Raw genomic sequence first — 21,010 nt, forward strand, 5'->3', positions numbered from 1 at the left:
TCTTACTGAGAGCAAAAATTGTGTGGGGTTGTCCTCAGTGTCCCTTTGATAAAGTTTGAAAGCTTGCTATTTTAACGTATGTTGTGAAATAGTTTATAATTCAAACTAAAGGGAATTGCAGAAATATAGATAGGAAGCGCTGCCAGTCATGCTATCAGTGGGAACAGAGAATTTTGCTGTGAAGTTACTAGGCTTGCAGAGATGAATGCAGTGCATTTGAATTGACCGCATCTCAGACATGTCCGCCGTACTCAGTCGATTGGACAAATATATCCTGTTTGTTCATGTGGTTCCTGTATAGAGGTGTCTAGAAACTTCAATCGACCGCAGCTGATGTGCCCGAACATTTTTCTTCACAGACTTGTTCTCTGTACACTAAGTGATGTCAATAAGGCTGTACTTTGCTTGTCACCATTTAGAGATTGTTTGTACAGGCTTTCGAGCATAGGTACCACCCACCTCCACAAGATATTTCAAGTGAATAAAGTCTGAAATTTCGTCATAATATAATTTCAAGCAAATTCTTTAGTTCAATTTGAATGATTCGTTCTAATTTTCCATGTTCTTTGCTGAGTGGGAGCTGGCTTTAAGATTTTCTTGCCTCAGCTTGTTACTTATGACTGTCCTTACTGTTTTTCAGAGTCGTTCAGACTTACCTGGTTCATCATGGGTACTGTGCAACAGCGGAAGCCTTTGCTCGCAGTACCGGCCAGTCGTTTGATGAAGACCTTTCTTCCATCAAGAACAGGCAAAGTATGTTTTTCTGAATATTTGCACCTAGTGAAAGCAATCTGTGGATATCGCAACACACGTGTCTAAAAAGGTGCAGAGCTAGCTGCTATGAGTGTCCATTAATTTATTGATACAGTGTAATGTGAGTAGTTCAAACTGCAGAGGCATTGAAAATTTTTAATAATGAAGTCTAGTTCGAACAGACTTTTTTTATATGATTAAGTGAGACTTTTTTTTATATGGTTAAGTGGCTAACATTTTTGGCACCATTAACTGCACTAAGCAAGCACAAATTCACAGTTATATCGTCTCACATCCACTGCTGTGCAAACATATGTACAGTGAAACCTCGTTATAGCGAACAGGTGAAAAATAGTAAAATAGTTCGATATAGCTGAAATTCATTGTATAAAATTTTGCCAGAAATGCACGTAATTGCAGCAAAATTCAGTCAGTGAAGAGATAGCAATTGAGGCGATCGTTAGTATAGAAACAGAGGGACGTTTTCTCAAGTTTCAGCAGTGTTTTGAAGGCGCGCGCGGCTATTCAGAGACCGCCCAAAAAAACGCGTTAGGTTGGCTTTCTTGCACAGCACCACAAGTGCAGGTAAAGGACCAGCTATGGTGGCTTCCTCTCGTCACAGCCATGTCACATGGAAAGCAGTATGCCAGAGCGAAAGCTATCACTGTTTTCACCATCTACGCTGCTGCTTCCAGGGCACTGTCAACAGATGCCAGAGGCATGAACGTGTGTTAACTGCTAGACTACAACCCTACATACTGCTGCTGGCGAGTGCAAGATAAAAGCGCAAACCTTGATGCTAACGCTTGCCGCATCGCCACCAGTCATGTGGGTAGCACGGCGAAGCTTACCGCCTGCCATACAAATGGGTACCTTTTGGCGGTAGAGAGTTCAATATATCCGTTTCACGGCCGACTGCGTTAAATATATAAGGTGGAAATTGCATGTGTTAAAAATATTTACGGAGAGTTCGATTTAGCCAACAGTTCATAATATACGTGTTTGTTATATCGAAGTCTGACTGTATTAGTTATGGAATTTTTTCACCAAATTTTTTCACCCCAAACGGGCTAACCCTTTGTGGGATAGGGACATATACGTCCCACTTTTTTCATTGCCATGTTTTGAATTGTAAGCCTAGAACTGTTGCATCTATTGCTTTCATACTTCTAGCGCTACCTTATGGATGTCCTAAGAAGCTTTCCGGCTTTCGTTCCAATGGTATTCACTCGGTGCCGCCACATACTACCCACATTTCAATTGAACCGTTCCACTCGCGCGCGCTGCACATGTTTTACAAATAATTTTGGTGCACTCTCCGACTGGTGAAACATGCATAGCCAAAATTTTATTTCTTATTCACGAGTCTCTAAATGCCCTATGTATGTTTTTTTTTTTCAGTCCTGCCCATACTGGTTTGTCTAAAATTTGCGCAACACATAATGCACAACTTTTTAGTGATATATTTCGTCGGTGATTTAAGTTATTTTTATGTTTTATAATCATCTGGTGCTCAACAAAAACGAAAGTGAGAGCACAGTCCACATGTATTAGTCTGTACAGTGCCTTTTTGCGCAGTTAGCTTCCTGCATTTTCAAAACGAAAAGTAGGGTGCTGCTGTAGCCAGGCCCATGTCTGTTTTCCATATTTCCACAGCGCGTGGATATAGCTTAAACACTTCTTGGCTAGTTTGGCCTATCATCATCATCATCATCATCATCCTGACTACACCCACTGCAGGGTAAAGGCCTCTCCCAAGTCTCTCCAATTAACCCTGTCCTTTGCCAGCTGTGCCCACCCTATGCCTGCGAACTTCCTAATCTTATCCACCCACATAACCTTCTGCCACCCCCTGCTACACTTGCCTTCTCTTGGAATCCACTCCGCTACCCTTAAGGACCAGTGGTTATCTCGCCTTCGCAGTACATGCCCTGCCCAAGCCCATTTCTTCCTCTTGATTTCGACTAGGATGTCATTACCATGCGTTTTTTTCCCTCACCCACTCTGCCCAGTTCCAGTCTCTTAACGTTACACCTATCATTTTCCTTTCCATGGCTCGCTGTGTTGTCCTTAACTTAAGCTGAACCCTTTTCGTTAGCCTCCACGTGTCTGCCCCGTAGGTAAGTACCGGTAAGATACAGATGTTGTACACTTTTCTCTTGAGGGATATTGGCAACCTGCTATTCATGATCTGAGAGAACCTGTCATATGCGCTCCACCCCATTCGTATCCTTCTAGTTATTTCCCTCTCATGATCTGGATCAGCTGTAACTACCTGCCCTTAGTAGACGAATTCCTTTACCACTTCCAGCACCTCATTGCCAATTGTGAACTGCTGCTCCTTGCTAGACTGTTGGACATTACTTTGGTTTTCTGCATATTACCTTCCATGAACAAACCAGTTGTCCTATAAAGTAGGTTTTTATATGTTCTCTTGCTTGTCGTTTGTATGCCTACACTAAGTTCACATCAGGTGACGAAAATATTTTTTTTCTGAAGTGGCTGTCTTTCAGTGGTGAGTGGGTCATATATGTCCCACTTTGAGATGCTTTCACAGGGCAGTGGGATGCATATTTCCCAATTTTTTTTTTTCAAGAACCGTTAGCACTAGAGCACTCAAATTTTGTATATTTGACAAGAAACTGATTGGCATAACTGTGCTACCTTTATTAGCTTGCATGCATTGCTCACAACCTTTTGTTCCACAAAAGGTTAAATGGAAATGAAGTGCTGAAGTGGGGTGAGGCTTAACAAGTAACAATTATAAATGAAGCGCTGAACTGGGGTGAGACTTAAGAAGTAGCAATTATAAAATATTCTATAGTAATGGAGTAACAAAGTTACATTAATGAAGCTTGATACAAATGTACAGAAGTAGGTACAGAAAGTCTAAAATTTGCCCTAAAAAATGTTAAGCTTTTTCTCTGAAGTGGTTCATAATGCAGCACTTAATTTAGCATTGCAGAGATGCATATTTGTGGTACAGATCTCAAATTAGAATTATAAGCCTACAAGAAAAATTACATTTTATAAAATTTATTTTCACTGAGCTATTCCATTGAATGAATTTGATCATTGTAGCCACTGTGTTGTGCTTTTTTTTGTAATCAGTTTGTGCATTCTTGCAACAGCTGAGTACAGTCTCATGATCTTTGTTATTATTGTCATTAGATTATATAGAGCCCTCGTTTCATCATTAACTCCCTGCACCTTTAGTTCCTTGTTTCATCAAGGAGTAACGGAAGTAGACTGTGTTCAGGAAAAAGTTTCTACGCAAAATACTTTTTTGTTTTTATCTTGTGGTGAGCATTGGCTCTGAGCAGGCCATATATGCTGTCTCTTCTGTCACTTAAGTGCTCACGTGATTACGCTGATGTCCTTTTAAGCAGTTTAGTTCATCAGAGTATTGTTCATGTGGACCTTTTTTTTTCTCTAAAGCTGCATGCTTTGATGAAATTTACTAGGGAGGGGCACACTTTTAATTCTGGCTTCTCAGCAGACACTGGCATTTGCATAGAATGCAGGGCTTTCAGAATGCTCATTTTCTACACATAGGATGATTTTGGTACCTGGAGTCTTCATCCTAGGCCAAAATTTGCTTTCTACTGTTCACAAATTTAATAATAATAATAAAAATAATTGGTTTTTAGGGAAAGGAAATGGCGCAGTATCTGTCTCATATATCGTTGGACACCTGAACCGCGCCGTAAGGGAAGAGATTAAGGAGGGAGTGAAAGATGAAGGGAAGAAAGAGGTGCCGTAGTGGAGGGCTCCGGAATAATTTCGACCACCTGGGGATCTTCAACCTGCACTGACATCGCACAGCACATGGTCGCCTTAGCGTTTTGCCTCCATAAAAACACAGGCGCCGTGGTCGTGTTCGAACCCGGGAACTCCGGATCAGTAGCCGAGCGCCCTAACCACTGAGCCACCGTGGTGGGTGTTCACAAATTTCATCTGTGAGAACTGTTTTGGCAGTGGGCTGGCTGAAGGAAAGTGCAGAGGTCACTAAAGAGCAGTGAACAGTGGTGTTTGTAGAATTGTCGAATAAATTTGTACAGTAAAACCTCATTGATAGGTTCCCGGTTCGTACGCTCAAAATCGCGGACATTAAAAATGCCCCATAGAGTTACACTACATTTTTCCCGGTTAATACATTCCCGGAAAACACAATTTCCCGGCTACTACGTTTAATATTTCCACAAATTGTGGTCGTATAATACGTTTATTGACCAGCCGCACATGTACAAACATATAAGTGAGCTGAACGAGAGGGCATGCGACATGTTTTTTGTGGCAGTCATTCACTGTGGTGGCTTCTCTGCTGTGCCTTGATGCAACGAGGCGAAGCACTATTACCATCACCAACAAAAAAAAAATAAAGCATGCTAGCATTCGTAACTGTCGTTTCTGGGGGGCGCGATATGAAGAGGAGAAATGTCGAGGTTTCTTTGCTTGGCATAAGGGAAAGGAGGTGAAGCTTCTATGAACTAGAGCGATGCACTTATATACAAATGGGTCGGGTCTGGGGAACGCAGCTTAAAAAACAAACACTGCGGCAATCACTTGCCGTGGTGGCTTTCTCACAGTACAGGACAGCAAAGGGGCGAAGCATCCCAAAATGACAAGGTAGAGATTTTGGCTACTTTCCTCACTGCGTCGACGGACCGGCTGTGTTGCGAATTTCCTTTTGCGTTGCGCTAAAGAAAGTGTGAACACGGGCTGAATTCAGTGAGCTCTAGAACAGGACCTGTTCAGCTCTTGTGCCAAGAAATGCCAATCAACATTTTTAAAGTGGAATTGTCAACAAATGTCTTTTTACTTCATTCAACAGTTAATTTCTGAAAATCAGGCAGTTTGGATCATAAGTTTTTCTGGATAATACGTTTTTCCCACAATTAAAAATAACATATCAACGAGGTTTTACTGTATTCATATCTGTAGCGCAGTGCTGATGTGTAAAGAGATAGATTACATGAAAGGTAGCGGCACATTCTTTGCAAGCAACGATAGCTAGAGAACACACATGCCAATGCATTACATCCTCTGCTTCTAATGCTTGCTTCATGGATCTCATCCCAGTTTGTTTTCTTAAATGGTTTTTACAAGGTTTGTGCTGTTATGCATGTGTGTGTTTCCTTTTTTGTTTTACTTGCGGCACCGTTTTCCCTTGCGGTCTCTTGGTGGAGTGCATCTGTTCAACTATTCTTGTAATTGTATATCTTTCTGTCAGAGCCTTTTTCCCCAGGGTTAATTGGAGAGACAGAGGAGAGGCCTTTTCCCTGCAGTGGGCATAGTCAGGCTGATGATGATGGCCCAGTGGCCATGACATCAAACATTTGGCTTCGCTAAGCTCGAGGTCATGGGTTTAAATCCCATATTTGGAGCCTCATTTTGGTGAAGGCAGAATACAAACGCGTTAAAGGCTGAAAGTTGGGCAAGCTGGTTCATATTTGACATAGTTACAACACTGCTCTACAGCACCATATTTTCCTGCCTTTTCATCTTTTTCCAGCATCTTTTGCACAGTTGTAACTTGACAGAAACTCCCTCGTGCTCTGCAATGTCAGTGAATCTTTAAGAAGTCTAGGTAGTCTAAATTAATTCAGAACCCTCCTATATGGCATCTCTCATAGCCTGCGTGCAACAAACTGTTGCAACCAACATGCAACAAACTGTTGCATTTGTTACAGTTTACAAATCTTCCTTTCTTTTTTTCTCTTTGCTGCTGTGTTTGGACCACTTGTACTAAAATGGCTGATTAGGCTATTTGGTTTAAATTCATGACCGAAACAAACTAGGGCATTTGAGACAGAGGACAGATGAGGGAAATGCACATCAGAGCTAGTGTGCGTGCCTCCTACTTCCATCTTTAATGTGCTGGTTTGCTTCTGCCATTATTCTAGCCACTTGGTTGTTTATGTGCGCATTAAATAAAGTCTGATTAATTAATTTATTTTGGAATAATTTACTGGCACTTAAGTTAGCATGCTGGAACAATATTACGACTGGCTATGTGCATACATTGAAATTCACACAGTTCTCTTAACACATCAGGGATCCAGAAGTTGGTGCTGGCAGGACGTGTGGGGGAAGCCATTGAGACGACACAGAGACTGTATCCTGGTCTGCTGGAAAACAATCCCAACTTGCTTTTTCTGCTGCGCTGTCGGCAGTTTGTTGAGATGGTCAATGGTACAGACAGTGAAGTGCGACCAGCCCGGCGCTCGCCAGGCTCCAGTCCACGGTTGCTTCTGCTGAGTTCATCACCTAAGTCAACAGGGAGTGACGTGGCATCCAATGGGGTGGCAGCCTCAGATGGCAGCGCCGCAAATGGGGACGCAACACTGAACGGCGACCACAACGATGATGACTGTGGGACAGACATGGTCGTGGAGGGCAGTGAGGGACGGACAATGGTAACCAATGGACTGGACCCGGACAGCCGGCAGCACAACGGTCACTTCCACCGACTAGACCTCGGAGACACAGATATGGGTGAGTGGCCAGCTGGTTGGGCCTTTTTCTCATGTTCATTATTGCATGCGAGGCCTTGTGAGCTTAGACATTTGGGACGCCTGCTTCATTATGTTCATTGCTTGCAAAGTTGGTTAATTAATCCCAATTTATTATGCATTAAGCACAATGCAAAAATAGTATGACTTGCTCCATACAATAGCCAGCAACATCATCTGGTCGTGTCATCTTACAGTGCCGCGGCATATTTTAAACTATTACTAAAGTTAGCTGAGACACCCTGTATACTTTCTTTATGGCCGCTACCACTGTTAAAAAACCTGCAGTGCCTATTAAATTTGCATTCGTTAAGCGGTTTCAGTGTGGGGTATATTTGCTTCAAAATTACCGTAAAAACCGGAATATAGGTCGAAGTTTTTTTCAAAAAACCATGCTGAAAAGTCGACCTCCAACTTATATACTGGTGATTGGCGGAAAAACTACGGAAGTCTTGCAACAATGGGCGGAAGTCAACAGCTTCCATTGCCATCAGCAGCAGTGCCGGCATTTTGCGTTTCCGTAGGTGCAAAGCGCAAGCCAACGGCAATTAACCGTCGCCTTAAAAAAAAACGCAATTGATTACGCGGAAGCTCATGGGAACCTGGAGGCACAGCTTGAATTTGGAGTATCCGAAAAGAGCATTCAGTACTGGCGGAGGCAGAAGCTTCGTATTACAACTTGCAGCAACCAGAAGAAAACATCATTTCGTGGGCGGACCGCAGCGTATCCAGAATTGGAAGGAAAGGTTGCGCTGCGTACAAGATCGCTGCCTGTGTCTGCGGAATGCATGCACATGAAAGCGGTAGAGATCGCGCGTGTCTCTAGATTCACTAGGGCGCAATTCAAAGGCTCGCCATCCTGGGTGTGGCGATTTATGAAGAGGAAGGGCTTTGCTCTATTGCGCCGTACTTGCATGTGCCAGAAACAAACACGCGGGTCGATGGTGCGCGATATTGTTAAAAAATTTGCCGGGTGTACATACAAGCAGTATTTAAATGAAAATAAATACTGTAACCATTGTGCAACCTGTCGAGTCGCATTTGTTTCAAGGTAAGGGTGTCTTTCGGTACTTTTTCCATTGAAAAAGATTTTTTTCGTTTTTAGACTTGGTTAGTTAGGGGGTCGACCTATAGTCCAGTTTTTACGGTAAGCTGATGTACAGTGTTTGTTTGTCTTTTGGTGGGTTCAAAGCCTGCTTTCATATTCGATTATTGTACCGAAATTTAGATAGGCCTGCTCCAAACTGCTTCAAGAGCCGCTGCGGTGGTCCAGTGCTTAAGGTGCTCACCTGCTGACCCAAAAGACGCAGGTTCAATCCCATTCGAGGCAGCCTCATTTTGATAGAGGTGAAGTGATATAGAGGCATGAGTAATGTGCGATGTCAGTTCACATTAAAGAAGTCTCACAATGGCTTGCCTCATAATCAGAGTTGTTTTGACACATAAAACCCCGGCAATTATTATACAAACTACTTCAAAATGAAATTTTATCTGCTTTAAATTTCTTGAAAATGAAATTTAGTTTGCTAGGAGAAGCTCCAAAGTGCAATTTCGGCTTTGCCAAACTGCTCCAATATGCAAATTTGCCTGAACGATCTTGCTCTAAAACATGATTTTACTTGCTCCGAAAATTGCTTCAAAATCACTTTGTGCAGTCCCACCCCTGTATAACACATATAGTAAGTACCAAATAGTCAAAGTGTAGGTTGCTATGTTGAAAGGATTTGTGCTAGCTGGATGAGAATAGCAGTGGTTGATTTGCCCTTCACAGGAACTATAGAACTTCCTTAGTGATCAGTGTTGTTTTATTATGCTAATAAAGCAACTTCATTTTGTGCTGATTTTATGTGCAATGATAACATTCCTACTCACGTGTACGTTGCTTGCAGCCTGAAAAATTTATCGTTGTGTGGCGGTGCTATCTGTGTAACGATTGATGTTTTTATTGCACATACTGTTATACACATCCAGCTCTTGGTAATTATAAATTTTAAGGGACTGAATGCTCATGTGAATTATGTAGGGCTCAAATGAAGATGAGCCTTTTAATGCATTTGATGTTAATGGTACATAAGCGTCAGTTGAAATAAATTTGAAATTTGAATGAACAAGATTCATTGTATATTAAATGGTTTCAGTCTGATTCTGGCTCTTACTTAGTCACCATAACCAACTTTACTTCCCACACAGTGCCTGTGTTGAGGCGGGACTTGAAAACTAATACGTTGAAGAGAGTGTTGCGCAGCTTTTTACTTCAGTTGCTAACATTTCAGCTGGTAGACTGACCTTCCACTGTCTGGTCTGAACTTTAGTAACTGAACAGTGATTTGGTGTTAGTGTTTGTTGTTATTAGGTAGCTAGCACCCTTGTGTCAGTAAGGCCATGCTGCGCCAAGCCAGAGTTGCTGCGTCACTGTGATAAAATCAGTAATGTTCCTCTAACCTACTTCAATTTATTGCTTTGGAATTCACATACATCTAGGTATAACCTCATTAGCACCACCATTTTGAATTTATTTATTTGTTTAATTATTCCTTTTGGGCTGTTACAGGGTGGCAGTCAAATATAAAAGCAAGAACACAAAGGAAGTTTCCAAGTCACATAGCACACAGGGCGGTTGGTATACAATAGAATGAACAAACCGAAAATTAACAGAAAATTACCGAGAAGCAGATGACTTGGACAGCATACATTTCCAACTTTCTCTCAAAATGCTGTGTAGTAGTATTTATAAATAATTGTGGATGCAGGTTATTCCAGACTTTTATTGTTTTGGGGAGAAAAGAATGCTTAAAAGTATCACCTCTTGGTGAAGGTTCATCCAATTCACGGCACTGTGCACACTTGGTCCCATGTTACTGTGCTTCGTCATTCATTTCTCTGGTGCAGCACGGGGTCTATAAGTATGAACCTTCGGGTTTGTAACCTCTTGTTTGGCTCTTGTTTGGTGCATGGTAGCCTCAGTTGCTTACATGCCATAAATCTCAACACAGCACAAACACTTAGTCATCTTTGCCATTGCCTGGTGGTTGCAGATGACACTAGCAAAAGCTAGTGCTATTTTTGTTTCTAGTTACGACCCTTGCACTAGGCAAGAAGCACAAGCACCAGGCACCCTTTGCACTAGGCACAGTACGCAAGAGTTGCAGCATATGACATGATTGGGGGATCTGTGAGCTGAGTTAACTGGGTAAGCACGCGAAGGTTTGTTGTGCTGAAATAAGGTTTCTCAGAGAGAACCTTTTGTCTATGAAGCAAAGGTCAGTAACTGTGCTTTGGTAGCTCGCGCCACCAGCAGTGCACTTTTTTCTTCTTTGCCCCTGCACAATTATAACATACTTAACCATAAGTAAACAGGTTAAGGCTTAGTTTGCACTCATCTATGCATTGTTGTGACACAGACTGATTCCATGGCCACTTTTCTCACATTTATTACTGTGTGGAATTTACTCCTGTTTTTTGATTTCCTGAGCTTACAGATAGTCGCATAGGCATGAGGGCCTATTCATATTCTGTCATTGTTTGTCCTGATTTCAGTGCTTCTTCAACAGTCTAGTGACCTCAGAAGGAGCATGTTTGGTTTTGATTAAGGGAGCATGCAGCTTTCAAATCACAGTAAATGTCCAAAAAATTATTATTATTATTATTATTTTTTGTTATTGTTATTATTGTATCCACTCAAATGCCTCATTTTCTATGCTGTCCTGAAGTTTCATTGCTGAAATATACTGGAAAGTATGGTAAAAAAAAAAATTTTCCGTGAACTGCGGTGGCGCTGTATATCAGAGTAGTGCTAAAGAAATGCTGTTTTTCTCCATTCTGGTTTCTTTTCTAGATGCTCACCTGTGCAGCGGATTTTTTTCATGGCGGTTTTGTCTGTTTTTGTTTTGTTAGACCTCATTTGTTTTTGTTTTTTTAGACTCGCAGAACTCCACTATATGCAATGACAATCCTTTTTTTTTATGTATTGTGACCTCTTGTTTACAGTTTAGACATGTCTGTGCCAACTGCTTTGTAAAAAAAAAAAAATCGGAAAAAATGCTCTTAGAAAAAAAAAATAGATTGTCATCGCACGTAGCATGCATTGAGAAATGCAGTGAATGTTAAACCTGTCTTCTACCACATTTTGTCAAGTTTGCAGGCTTTCTGCAAGATGTAGAACATAAAAATTTGTAGCAAGAAAAGTTTTTAGGTATAATGCTGAAATTTTGTGCAGCTAAGTTGGAAAGTGTTGTTGACATACTGAGAAATTTACGTCAGATTCCATCTGACAATAAAGAAGTTGGTGTTGAAAGGCGCGTGCCCCTTTAATAAGAAGTTTGAGGCTCAGTGTGGGTAAATGCCTGCCATGCTTTATGTACAGGTGCCAGCAGAAGTAAATGGTGTAGGTTATGGAGTTCTAGCCGTATTTGTGCATTGCCTAATTGAAAGTGGTAGAGGAGACGTGCAGGCTGGTAGTGATCACTGGTGGGATTTCTCATGCGGACACAACTCAACAGCAGCAGTATTTGGGATAGGTGACACAATGTTCCTTGATTTATGCCAAGACTGGTGTGATTGCTGTAAGAACAAAGTAGCATGCTCCGTTTAATTAGATCTGCACTTGTACCTGGCTTTATGTACAGCCTTTGTCGAAAGGTTAGGGCCAAGGGGGTTTGTTTCTAAACACTGTTGTAGAGCTCCTGTAACAGGCATGGAATTTCTATGCATTGGAAGGGGTTAGGGCCAAAAAATTCTGAGGGCACTTAAGTCTGCTTGCGTAGTGGAATGCAAAAGCATGTGTTTTGAGCAAAGGAAAGGTTTTTGAGGAAAGGAACGGAGTAGCTCTCAGATCTCCACATCTCAGTGAACACCTCAACTGTGCTATAAAGCATGAAACTGAAGATGCGTGTGTCATTGGTCCGAACCCCTGTCGCAAGTCTCAGAAAGCATGCAATTGACGGTGCATATGCCATTGATCCGAAGCGCTGTTACAAGTTAGCCTCCAACTTGACTAAAACATGCAAGCAAAGAGAAATGCCGTGGCACCACCCAGAATGCTGTACGATGAACTGTTGCCCAAAATTTTGGTGAATCTATTCGGGAATACTGCCACCACATCTGCTCCTCGGTTCAAGGCTGTATGAAACACACGCTGGACAAGCTACGGAAGGGACTAGTAAAGCTGTCGCTTTAAAATCATCTTACCTTCAGGACATTTGGAACGCTGACGATGCATGGCAGCCAAAGCAGTGTGGCCCAGGACCAAACCTCCTGGGCTCTAAGATTCTTAGGAAGGCTGTACCTTCCTTCTTTTGTATGCTTATTGTTGTTTCCTGTATTTTGTGGTTTCTTCTGTGAATCCACCCTATGTTAAGGGGGGATGCAGCTTTCAAATCGCAAAAATCTGGAAGAAAATATTGAATATTAGGAAACACCAGATTTCATATCTATAAGGTTTTTTATATAATTATATCCCCAAAAGATTTTCTTGAGAACAGCCCAGAAGTGACCTAAAAAATTTTTTTGTGACCATATACAGCAGAAAACTGGCTGAGATTTCCATGAAAATGAGTTTTCTCAAACTTGTTTCTTGCCCTGACTGCCCTGCTTGCAGACAGCATAGTATGACACTGGCTTCATGAATTTTCATGTACAGTCGAGCCCACATATAACGGCCCCACTTAAGACTAACTTTCGCTTATAACGAACGAGACCTGCACGACCGTCAAAATATACATTATTTCAATGGCACAAAATTACACGTGTAACGAACGTCATTAAGCCTTTCTGATCGGTTACAGCGAACGGACGGCGGAAACCCGGTGCCGCGATGCGAGATAACTTGCCTTCAACCCCTTTGTGCTCCCGGCGCACGATGTGTTTTCCCGAGCCTCATCGCAGGCGAACTGCCAACCCTGTTTCTTGCCACTCTCAACCCTGTTTCTTGCCACTCTCAAGCGAGCTACCCTTTCCCCGCCGACGCACCTTCCAAGATCGCCCTCCCGCCCCTCCTCGCAACTCCGCTCCCCTCTCCTCTCTCTTGGAAATCCGTGCGTGGCCTCCACGATCAACCGGTGCCGCCGCCTGTTCTGATCTTGGAGGCCACACTGCGTGAAGTAAGCCTTTCGTGGGAGCCAAGAGGTGGCTGCACTGACGCTCACGGACGCCTCTCATTGGTCTCTCCGCTGGCACTGTGCGTCTGTGTAGCTTGTTTTCCGCTTGTGCACATTGCAAGTCCGCGTGCTTTTTTCACTCTTGTTGCGGTGCGGACGTTTCATTGGCTTCGTTCAAGTCTCGGTCCTGGTTGCAATTCGGGATGTCGAATGCTGCAAAAACTGACATCCATCACGAACTTTTTCGCAAAGAAAAAGTTTTGTGTTTTCACAAGCAACTCTTAAGCTGTGGTCCACTTACTACAAACTTCGGGATATAACGAACGGACGCCGCGTGACGCTCATGTTCGTTATAAGCGGGCTCGACTGTAGTTTGTTGGATTGTGTTTCTTGATAAATTCTTTATGCAGTGACATTCCAATATTTCTGAATTACTTTTTTCATTTTTTCACTGTGCCATTATTTTGACGTAACAGTAATGTGTGCATTATGCAAGTATGAATATAATGTTCTGTGTAGAAAAAAACTCAAGTTGATAAGAATATTTGGAGAATGTTGCTGCATGAACCATTCCTTTGGCTAAAATTTAAAAGTGACTCTAGGCTCCTACTTTATTTTGTTGTCATGCCAGGCTATCTGTAAGTTTGGTATAGCAGTGAAGCACATAAAAATTTGATGTCAGAACTATTGAAGATATACTAGTGAAATTTTGTATTTATAAGCTTGCCAAGTTTCATTGTTCTGTGCCAAAAAGTAAAAAAATTTCACCTCCGAAACACTCATCCCCCTTACGGCCCCTTTCTTCTGTGGAAAATTCTTAATTCCTCAAACTGAGGGCAAAGAATCTACAATATTCAACGGGAGACATCAAATAATACATCAGAAAACAGTGAACAGTCCAATTTTTTTAAAGGTTTTCAAGGTAGTTAAGGAGCTTCGTCACCAGGCTTGAAAGCCACTAGGAGAAGCTAGCTTTTTACTGACCTTTGGGCAAAGCCGCAGCATGCAAGGGGAAAGAAAGGGGGTACGTATGTAGAAAGAAAGCAGTGCAAGTCATGGACAAAGTAGGAACTGAAAGAGTGGAGTGTAGTAAGGAAAGGAAAGAAAGGCAAACAGGTGCTGGACTGGGCAGCTGCTAACACAGAATAGTGGGAGCACAGTGGTGACTGCTGCTGCCTCGTAGGCTGCATACATTAAAGTATCGAAGGCTTGTCTTCACTTGATAGTTATTTGTGCATGTATAGCGTTGGCTCTAAAAAAATATCAGTGTCCACTGCTTCCATATTTGAGCAGATGCCTATGTTATTGGAAGGGGGGGGGATTGCATTATAATTGTTATATTTCTTTTAGAATTGTTCTCAATCAGCCTTCTCGCATTATATTTGTGCAAATAAGGTTTGTAGTAAATTAATCTTTCTTCTATTGTCCTATTGTTCCTATGACATCCTGAACAACACCAGCATCAAAAAAGAGCATGTGGCCACTAATACGCATTTCTTAAAAAAAAATGCCTAAATTCGTGATTTTCTATGAATCTGTGAGAAACTAGGGGCCTTACCTATGTTTTTGTTTAATAAATCCTTCCTCAGTGTAATACACAAGGGCTGTTGGGGTGTCCAAAATAAATATATGTTAGCTTGAAACTTATATGCCTAAGCTCTGTATAGTTCTGTAGAGAGTTTCGACGAAGAAATGCTAGCGTGGACATTATCAGACACTGTGAGTGCCTTGTATCCTGTCAAGCGTGCAAAATAAAGTGCACTTAAGAAGAGTATCACTGGCTAAAAGTGCACTCTAGCGTAGCTAAATGGCGTGACATAAGTGCACTTACTGCAGTGCTCACTCAGGTTGGAGTGCGTTCACAGAACACACTTTGGGGGCCGAGTATGTAGTTGCGATGGCAGTGATTTTTTTGGGGAAAATTTAATATACACCAAAATGCACGTAAAAGTTGATTTTATGTGTTGCATATATTTGTGCCGTTGCGGTGGCTCAGTGGTTATGGTGCTCAGCTGCTGACCCGAGTGACTCGGGTTCGATCCCGGCCTCGGTGGTTGAATTTCGATGGAGGCGAAATTCTAGAGGCTCATGTGTACTGTGCGGTGTCAGTGCACAAAGAACTCCAGGTGGTCGAAATTCCTGGAGTCCTTCACTACGGCGCCCCTCATAGCCTGAGTTGCTTTGGGACGTTAAACCCTCATAAACCAAACCAAAATATTTTTTACCTGTGCAGTTGTTTTTGTGATAGCGACAAGCAAAACAACACATTAAAACGCGCTCTAGTCCGCCTTGTTGTTTGGTGTCCAGATTCTGGATGTGCTAGTAACTTGTCTTGACTTCTAAACTAATACCAAAAAGAAATTTATTGCAGTCGTGACCGAAAATTCAGTTGTGTTCACTTTTTTGTCTTCTACTGCTCTAAATTAGCATAATTTTGAAAATTATGCTTACAGATCGCCATTTCAAAAAATTTGTTTTTAGCCAACCACCGTTTTCGTATCTACTTTCCTGTTTAGCACAGTATTGTGTAAAATGCACTCAAGGGGCTGAAGCGCACTCCCTTTGAGTGCACTTAATTTTTTGCGATGCAGCGATGGCGTAGAGGTAGAACATCCGCCTCGCGTGCAAGAGGACCGGGGTTCAAATCTTGGTGCCGCGCAATTCTCCACCGGGTTAAAAAAAAAAAATCCGCGTGTAGATGGAATTGCATAACCAGGCCTGGAGTGCGACCTGATCTCGGTGACCAGAACCGACAACGCACTCTCTCACCAGAGCAGGATTTGGCCACCCTGGTGTAATACCTGGCCACAACCTTCTATGATCAAACCAGGATAGGGTTAATTGGAGAGACATGGGAGAGGCCTTTGCCCTGCAGTGGGTGTAGTAAGGCTGATGATGATGATGATGAATTTTTTGCGCACTTGACAGGGGTATTATGCACGTGTGCAGTGGCAGACATGCATCTCCACCTGGTCACTGCATATGTGCAGCAGTCATGTGGCTGATCAGGTGTAAAACAATGCTGGTATGCCTGCACTATGATAAAACTCTGTTATCATAATTAAAAAATGTTCCAGGTGCACACATTTCACCCAAGAATACTGAAGCTGCGTTTACATGAATGCGACAGTAGCGCATTACATTTCTGAGCATACCTTGTTGAACTAATGTGTCACTACATCACATTAGCCCCCCTATCTGCCAACAAAGGCGCGTCGGTGCGAACAACACCCTCTCGGCACGCTAATTTTGGATGCCTGCCGCGGGACAAGGACGGGTGCCCGGTGACCTTGCTGCTCGTCGGATGACCCCGGCACCCCGCGTGTACGAGTTGTCTTGCATTCATCACCGCAATGCTCGTGGCCCCTTCGTCGTTGGCCTCCATGGATGAGTTCAACCAGGGGCCGACATTTAAGGAGGAAGAGATGTGGAACTCTGTTTTCCCCCTCCATTTCGACGCGGCAGACCATCGGTGTGCGTCGGGACAGCCCCGGCTGGGCGAGGAGGGAAGTCTCTCATGGGGGAAAGGGAATGGCGACGGGAGCGCCACCTGGTAGGTTACGCGGAATTCTGCGGGACCGGACAGAGTCTCTTCGGGATCCGGCCAGCGTCACGAGCGGTTGCAGCCGCACGCTCTCGTCACCTTCCGTGGCAGGCGCACGGGAATCCGTTATGCCTTGCCGCTGGACTTCTGGTTCCAGGCAGTGAAGTGAGCGCCACAAACGCGCGCTCTGGTCGCCTTCCCGAGCAAATTCTAGGGAATTGCTTTGCCCCAAGAATGCGGCGTGCACGGGAATACCCGGCCGCCATTATCGGCGCATACAAACGTTTGCCGCCGATACCTTCGAAGTCGTGCCCCTGCCCCAGCCGGTAAGTCAGAAGTCCTTCTTACGTAGCCTTCTATTTCCTAGGAATGCCTCGTTGATGTTTTGTAGCTAGCTGGCCCGCTCTGTGTATTAATTGCAAGTGTAATAAATAGCATATGAGTGTTAACGCTATTGTCGTCCCGTCCCTTTGTCCCTCGAGCACGAACCCCTCCGCGGTTAGCGAGCGGGAACGCTGCATCCGCGGAGTGGGAGTGCAGGCGGGGCGGAAGGCTGTCCCCTGCCGTATTTCCATAGCGTTGAGCAGTATTTGTCAACGGACATGAGCCTGTCACATAGAAAGACCAAGGTGAGGGTCGGAGTAGAGTTTACAATCAAAGCAGAGTGCATTGTCGTACTCTTTGATGGTGGCGCAAAGGGATAGTTTCAACCCACCCTCCAAGGGCCTAGGCCAGGGGATTAACGGTGTCCGGATAAGACTTACATGGGTGAGCTGGTTATCCAGTTCACTGCCGTCAAACCCCAAATGCCCAGGAATCCACCAGAGGAAGACTGTGCAAAGCTGCGGCAGTACAGGTGTGGCCTCATGCTCTGTGGGCAGATGAGGTGGCAGTGTTTTAGATTGAATGGCTCGGATGGTCACCTGGGAGCCAGTGTAGATGGTATAATAAGGCACTGGCGGAAGAGAGTGGAAATGTTTAGTGGAATGAATGATGGAGAGGAGCTCAAATGACAATGTCTAGGGTTGGAAGAACGGGCTCTGCTGTCGATGACAGGAGTAGAGAGAAGAGTATGAAAGAGGTCCTGGGTACCGTAGATGCAAGGAGCCACATAAAAGGCATCTGTGTATGCCACACTATGAGTATCGAAGGGGGGGACTAGGGATGAGAGGGAGCAGCACATCTGAGGGTGACATGCAGAACCAGCGGTATATCGAAGGGTAGGTCAAGTATACAGAGGTTAAAAGCCTCCGGTGGGGAGGGTGTAGAAAGAGGGGCCATCTGGATCGGGGGAATAGTAGCCTGGTCGAGAAGCCAGTGGCCATGAACTGTACTGGAGAGGCAAGCCACTTTTCAGCCTCTGTGAAGAGAAAGGAGAGTGCAAAGAGAATGGAAGAGACAGTGGCAAAAGGTTTATCTGTGGTGGTGGTTATGGGGGGACAGAAAGCAGCCTTACGGAGGCCATGGAGAGCCATGGCAAGAGTGTCCAGTTGGGTCCGGGTGAATGAGACTTATGGTAGGAAATTTGTTAAAGAGCCAGCATGTGAGCCAGCCAACAGGCAAGTGCTTGCCACTGGCCAGAGGACCGCCTCGCGACATAGCGCAGTAGGTGGACGACAAAGTGACTGGTAGAAACAGCGGTATGGAGGGCCCATACATTCTTGGTGGCATGCAGGGGTATGCCAAGAATGTGGCATTGAGAGACTTTTGGGGACTGGAGAGCTGGCCGGGGTAAGGGAGATCAGTGAGTTGTGAGCTCGTTGATAGTCTGAGTGTGTTGGAAGGAGTTCAGAGCACCTGCTTGGTCAAGAAAGGAGGCGATGATATCCAGGCCCCGCTCAAGGGTGTCTTGCACATGACCAGGAGAAGCATGCAAGCTCTTCAGGATGTTGTTATCAGCATAGAAGAAGTAATGAAAATCAGGAATGGGTGACAATTGATCAGCGGCTGAAGCCATAGCAATATTTAAAAGGGTGGGTGAATGAACTGCACCCTGAGGTGTACCCTGGGTGATATGACAGGGCGTAGAAGTGAAGTCCAATATCCGGAAACGTGCCTATATTTTCTTTTTGTATAGAGTGGGTAAAGTGATACCCACGTTGCAGTAGAATAACTTTTTTTTTTTTGCTTGATTGAGGACCTGCCTGACCTCCTCCTCCTTCTCCTCCCACAAACTCGTCTGAAATTTTAGTCTTGTTGTGTAAGTGGCTAAATTTAAAATCAGTTCGTCACTGTTCAAAAATTGAGCCCAGTTCTATCATGTCAACTGATAGGAATGTGAAATCTTAGTGTAGAAGTTATCTTAGTCTCAGCAGTGCTGTGAGATGCACATCTAGCCGGCCTCGAATTCTGCCCTCTTAGGCTATCATGGCTTGACACATATGGTTGTCAAGCATAGCAGAGATACCAAACATTTGTTGGTGGGAATTGAGCATGCCTTATGTTATTTTTTAGCCTCTGCTCTAGTGGTGTTTGCATGGAGGGGGAGAGGCTGAGAATAAAGACATGAGTGAGACAGATTGATACTAAAGTCATGTTTTAACACGTGATATGTTTGGTACAAAGCTAATGATCTTATCAGAAATGCTGTTTTTCTGGCACAAAATTTGAAGAAGGGTTTTTGAAAATTTGGTATGTGCCAAAGGCAAGCAAACCTTTCATGCCGCAGCTTCATTTGTCACTTTGCTCGTTTTACTTCTCTGAAATGGGGGGCCTGTGACATGGGACTTTGCAGATCAAGGTTGCCTGATGCTTTTAAACTGAACCAAACATGCCAATACGCTTGCTGCAGGCCTCGTCACATTTCTCCAGTAGCACAGAAAATTTTTCCAAGAGAACTGTAGATAGTGTTGAAATATGCTTAGCTAAAACAAGACATCTAGTGTGTTTTTGTTTTCTTCGTGGCATACATAGAATGCTGGACAAAAAGGTAGATGTTACACTGCGTTGATAACTCTTTACTGAGCATACTGCACTGTCCAGAATGCCCATGGACATCTTGTCATGGGTCTGTAGTTCGCATGTTTGCATGCATCTCCGCTGTAAGGAGGGGAAAAATAAAAGCTGGAAAAATGTGCTGGCCAGTTTTGCTTTCAAACATTAAATTGGATAGCCTTAGTTGTGGCTTTGCTTGACAAGTCTATTTGGTTTGGTTTGGTTTATGGGGGGTTTAACGTCCCAAAGCGACTCAGGCTATGAGGGACGCCGTAGTGAAGGGCTCCGAAGATTTCGACCACCTGGGGTTAACGTGCACTAACATCGCACAGTACGTGGGCCTCTAGAATTTCGCCTCCATCGAAATTCTACCGCCGCGGCTGGGATCGAACCCACATCTTTCAGGTCAGCAGCCGAGGGCCATAACCACTGAGCCACCACGGCGGTGGCTTATTTGACCATATTCAGTCATACATGCACAGAATGTAGGCCATTCTGAATGGGTCTATTAATGAACAAAGAAAAAAACAGCCCATCTGCTTGTAAATCCTGTAGGTGTCCTTACCAAATGCCGGTACTGCATCTCTGTGCACTGTTTAGTGCAATAAAATCGAAAATCCAGTAGGGTGATTCCATGAGAGATACTGCCTAAATATTTCAGATTTTAATTTCCTCAATTATTTTATCTATTATGCACCATTATTCAGTAGGCCAACAGTGAATTTCATTTTGTGAAGATGCTAATATATGAGGAGGAAAAAATTATAAATGTGTTCGTGGCAGAGGCAGCATTTTCAAGCATAGCTCAATTTCGCAAATTTGCAATGACATAAGAATATAAATATGAAAACCATGATGGATATATTTTTCGTGGTAAATATGCATGTGAGAAGGAATATGTCAGGCTTATTTCTGCCATTTTGAGAAAGTTGTCGCTTACTGGAAAAAATTTCGAAAACGACACAAGTCTTGAACGAGGCTATTTTCAAGAATTTTATTCCGCAAATATAAAGCACATCTCCTTCAAATTTGCACAATAGATAAGCATCGAGGTTCTAAAGAGTGTACCAATTTTCATTTTTATATAGTATAGGGAAGTGCAAGAAGTATTGCTCTAAACCTCGCATTTTTTTAATATAGTAGTCTTTTCAAAAATCAAAAAAATAAAA

The 21,010-nt window shown here is 43.4% G+C and overlaps 1 protein-coding gene across 2 annotated transcripts in view; it reads left to right on the forward strand.

The window, feature by feature from the left end:
* The window catches only part of RanBPM (Ran-binding protein M), a 58,759-nt gene that overhangs the window by 23,451 nt on the left and 14,298 nt on the right, over positions 1-21,010 (forward strand). For both annotated transcript variants that reach the window (XM_077646653.1, XM_077646654.1), the window contains 2 exons: positions 641-753; positions 6,811-7,251. In XM_077646653.1, coding sequence (XP_077502779.1) covers positions 641-753; positions 6,811-7,251 — 554 coding nt within the window. The remainder of the gene's footprint in view (positions 1-640; positions 754-6,810; positions 7,252-21,010) is intronic.

The sequence above is a fragment of the Amblyomma americanum genome, chromosome 1 (assembly GCF_052857255.1).
Source record: "Amblyomma americanum isolate KBUSLIRL-KWMA chromosome 1, ASM5285725v1, whole genome shotgun sequence".
Classification (NCBI taxonomy): Eukaryota; Metazoa; Arthropoda; class Arachnida; order Ixodida; family Ixodidae; genus Amblyomma; species Amblyomma americanum.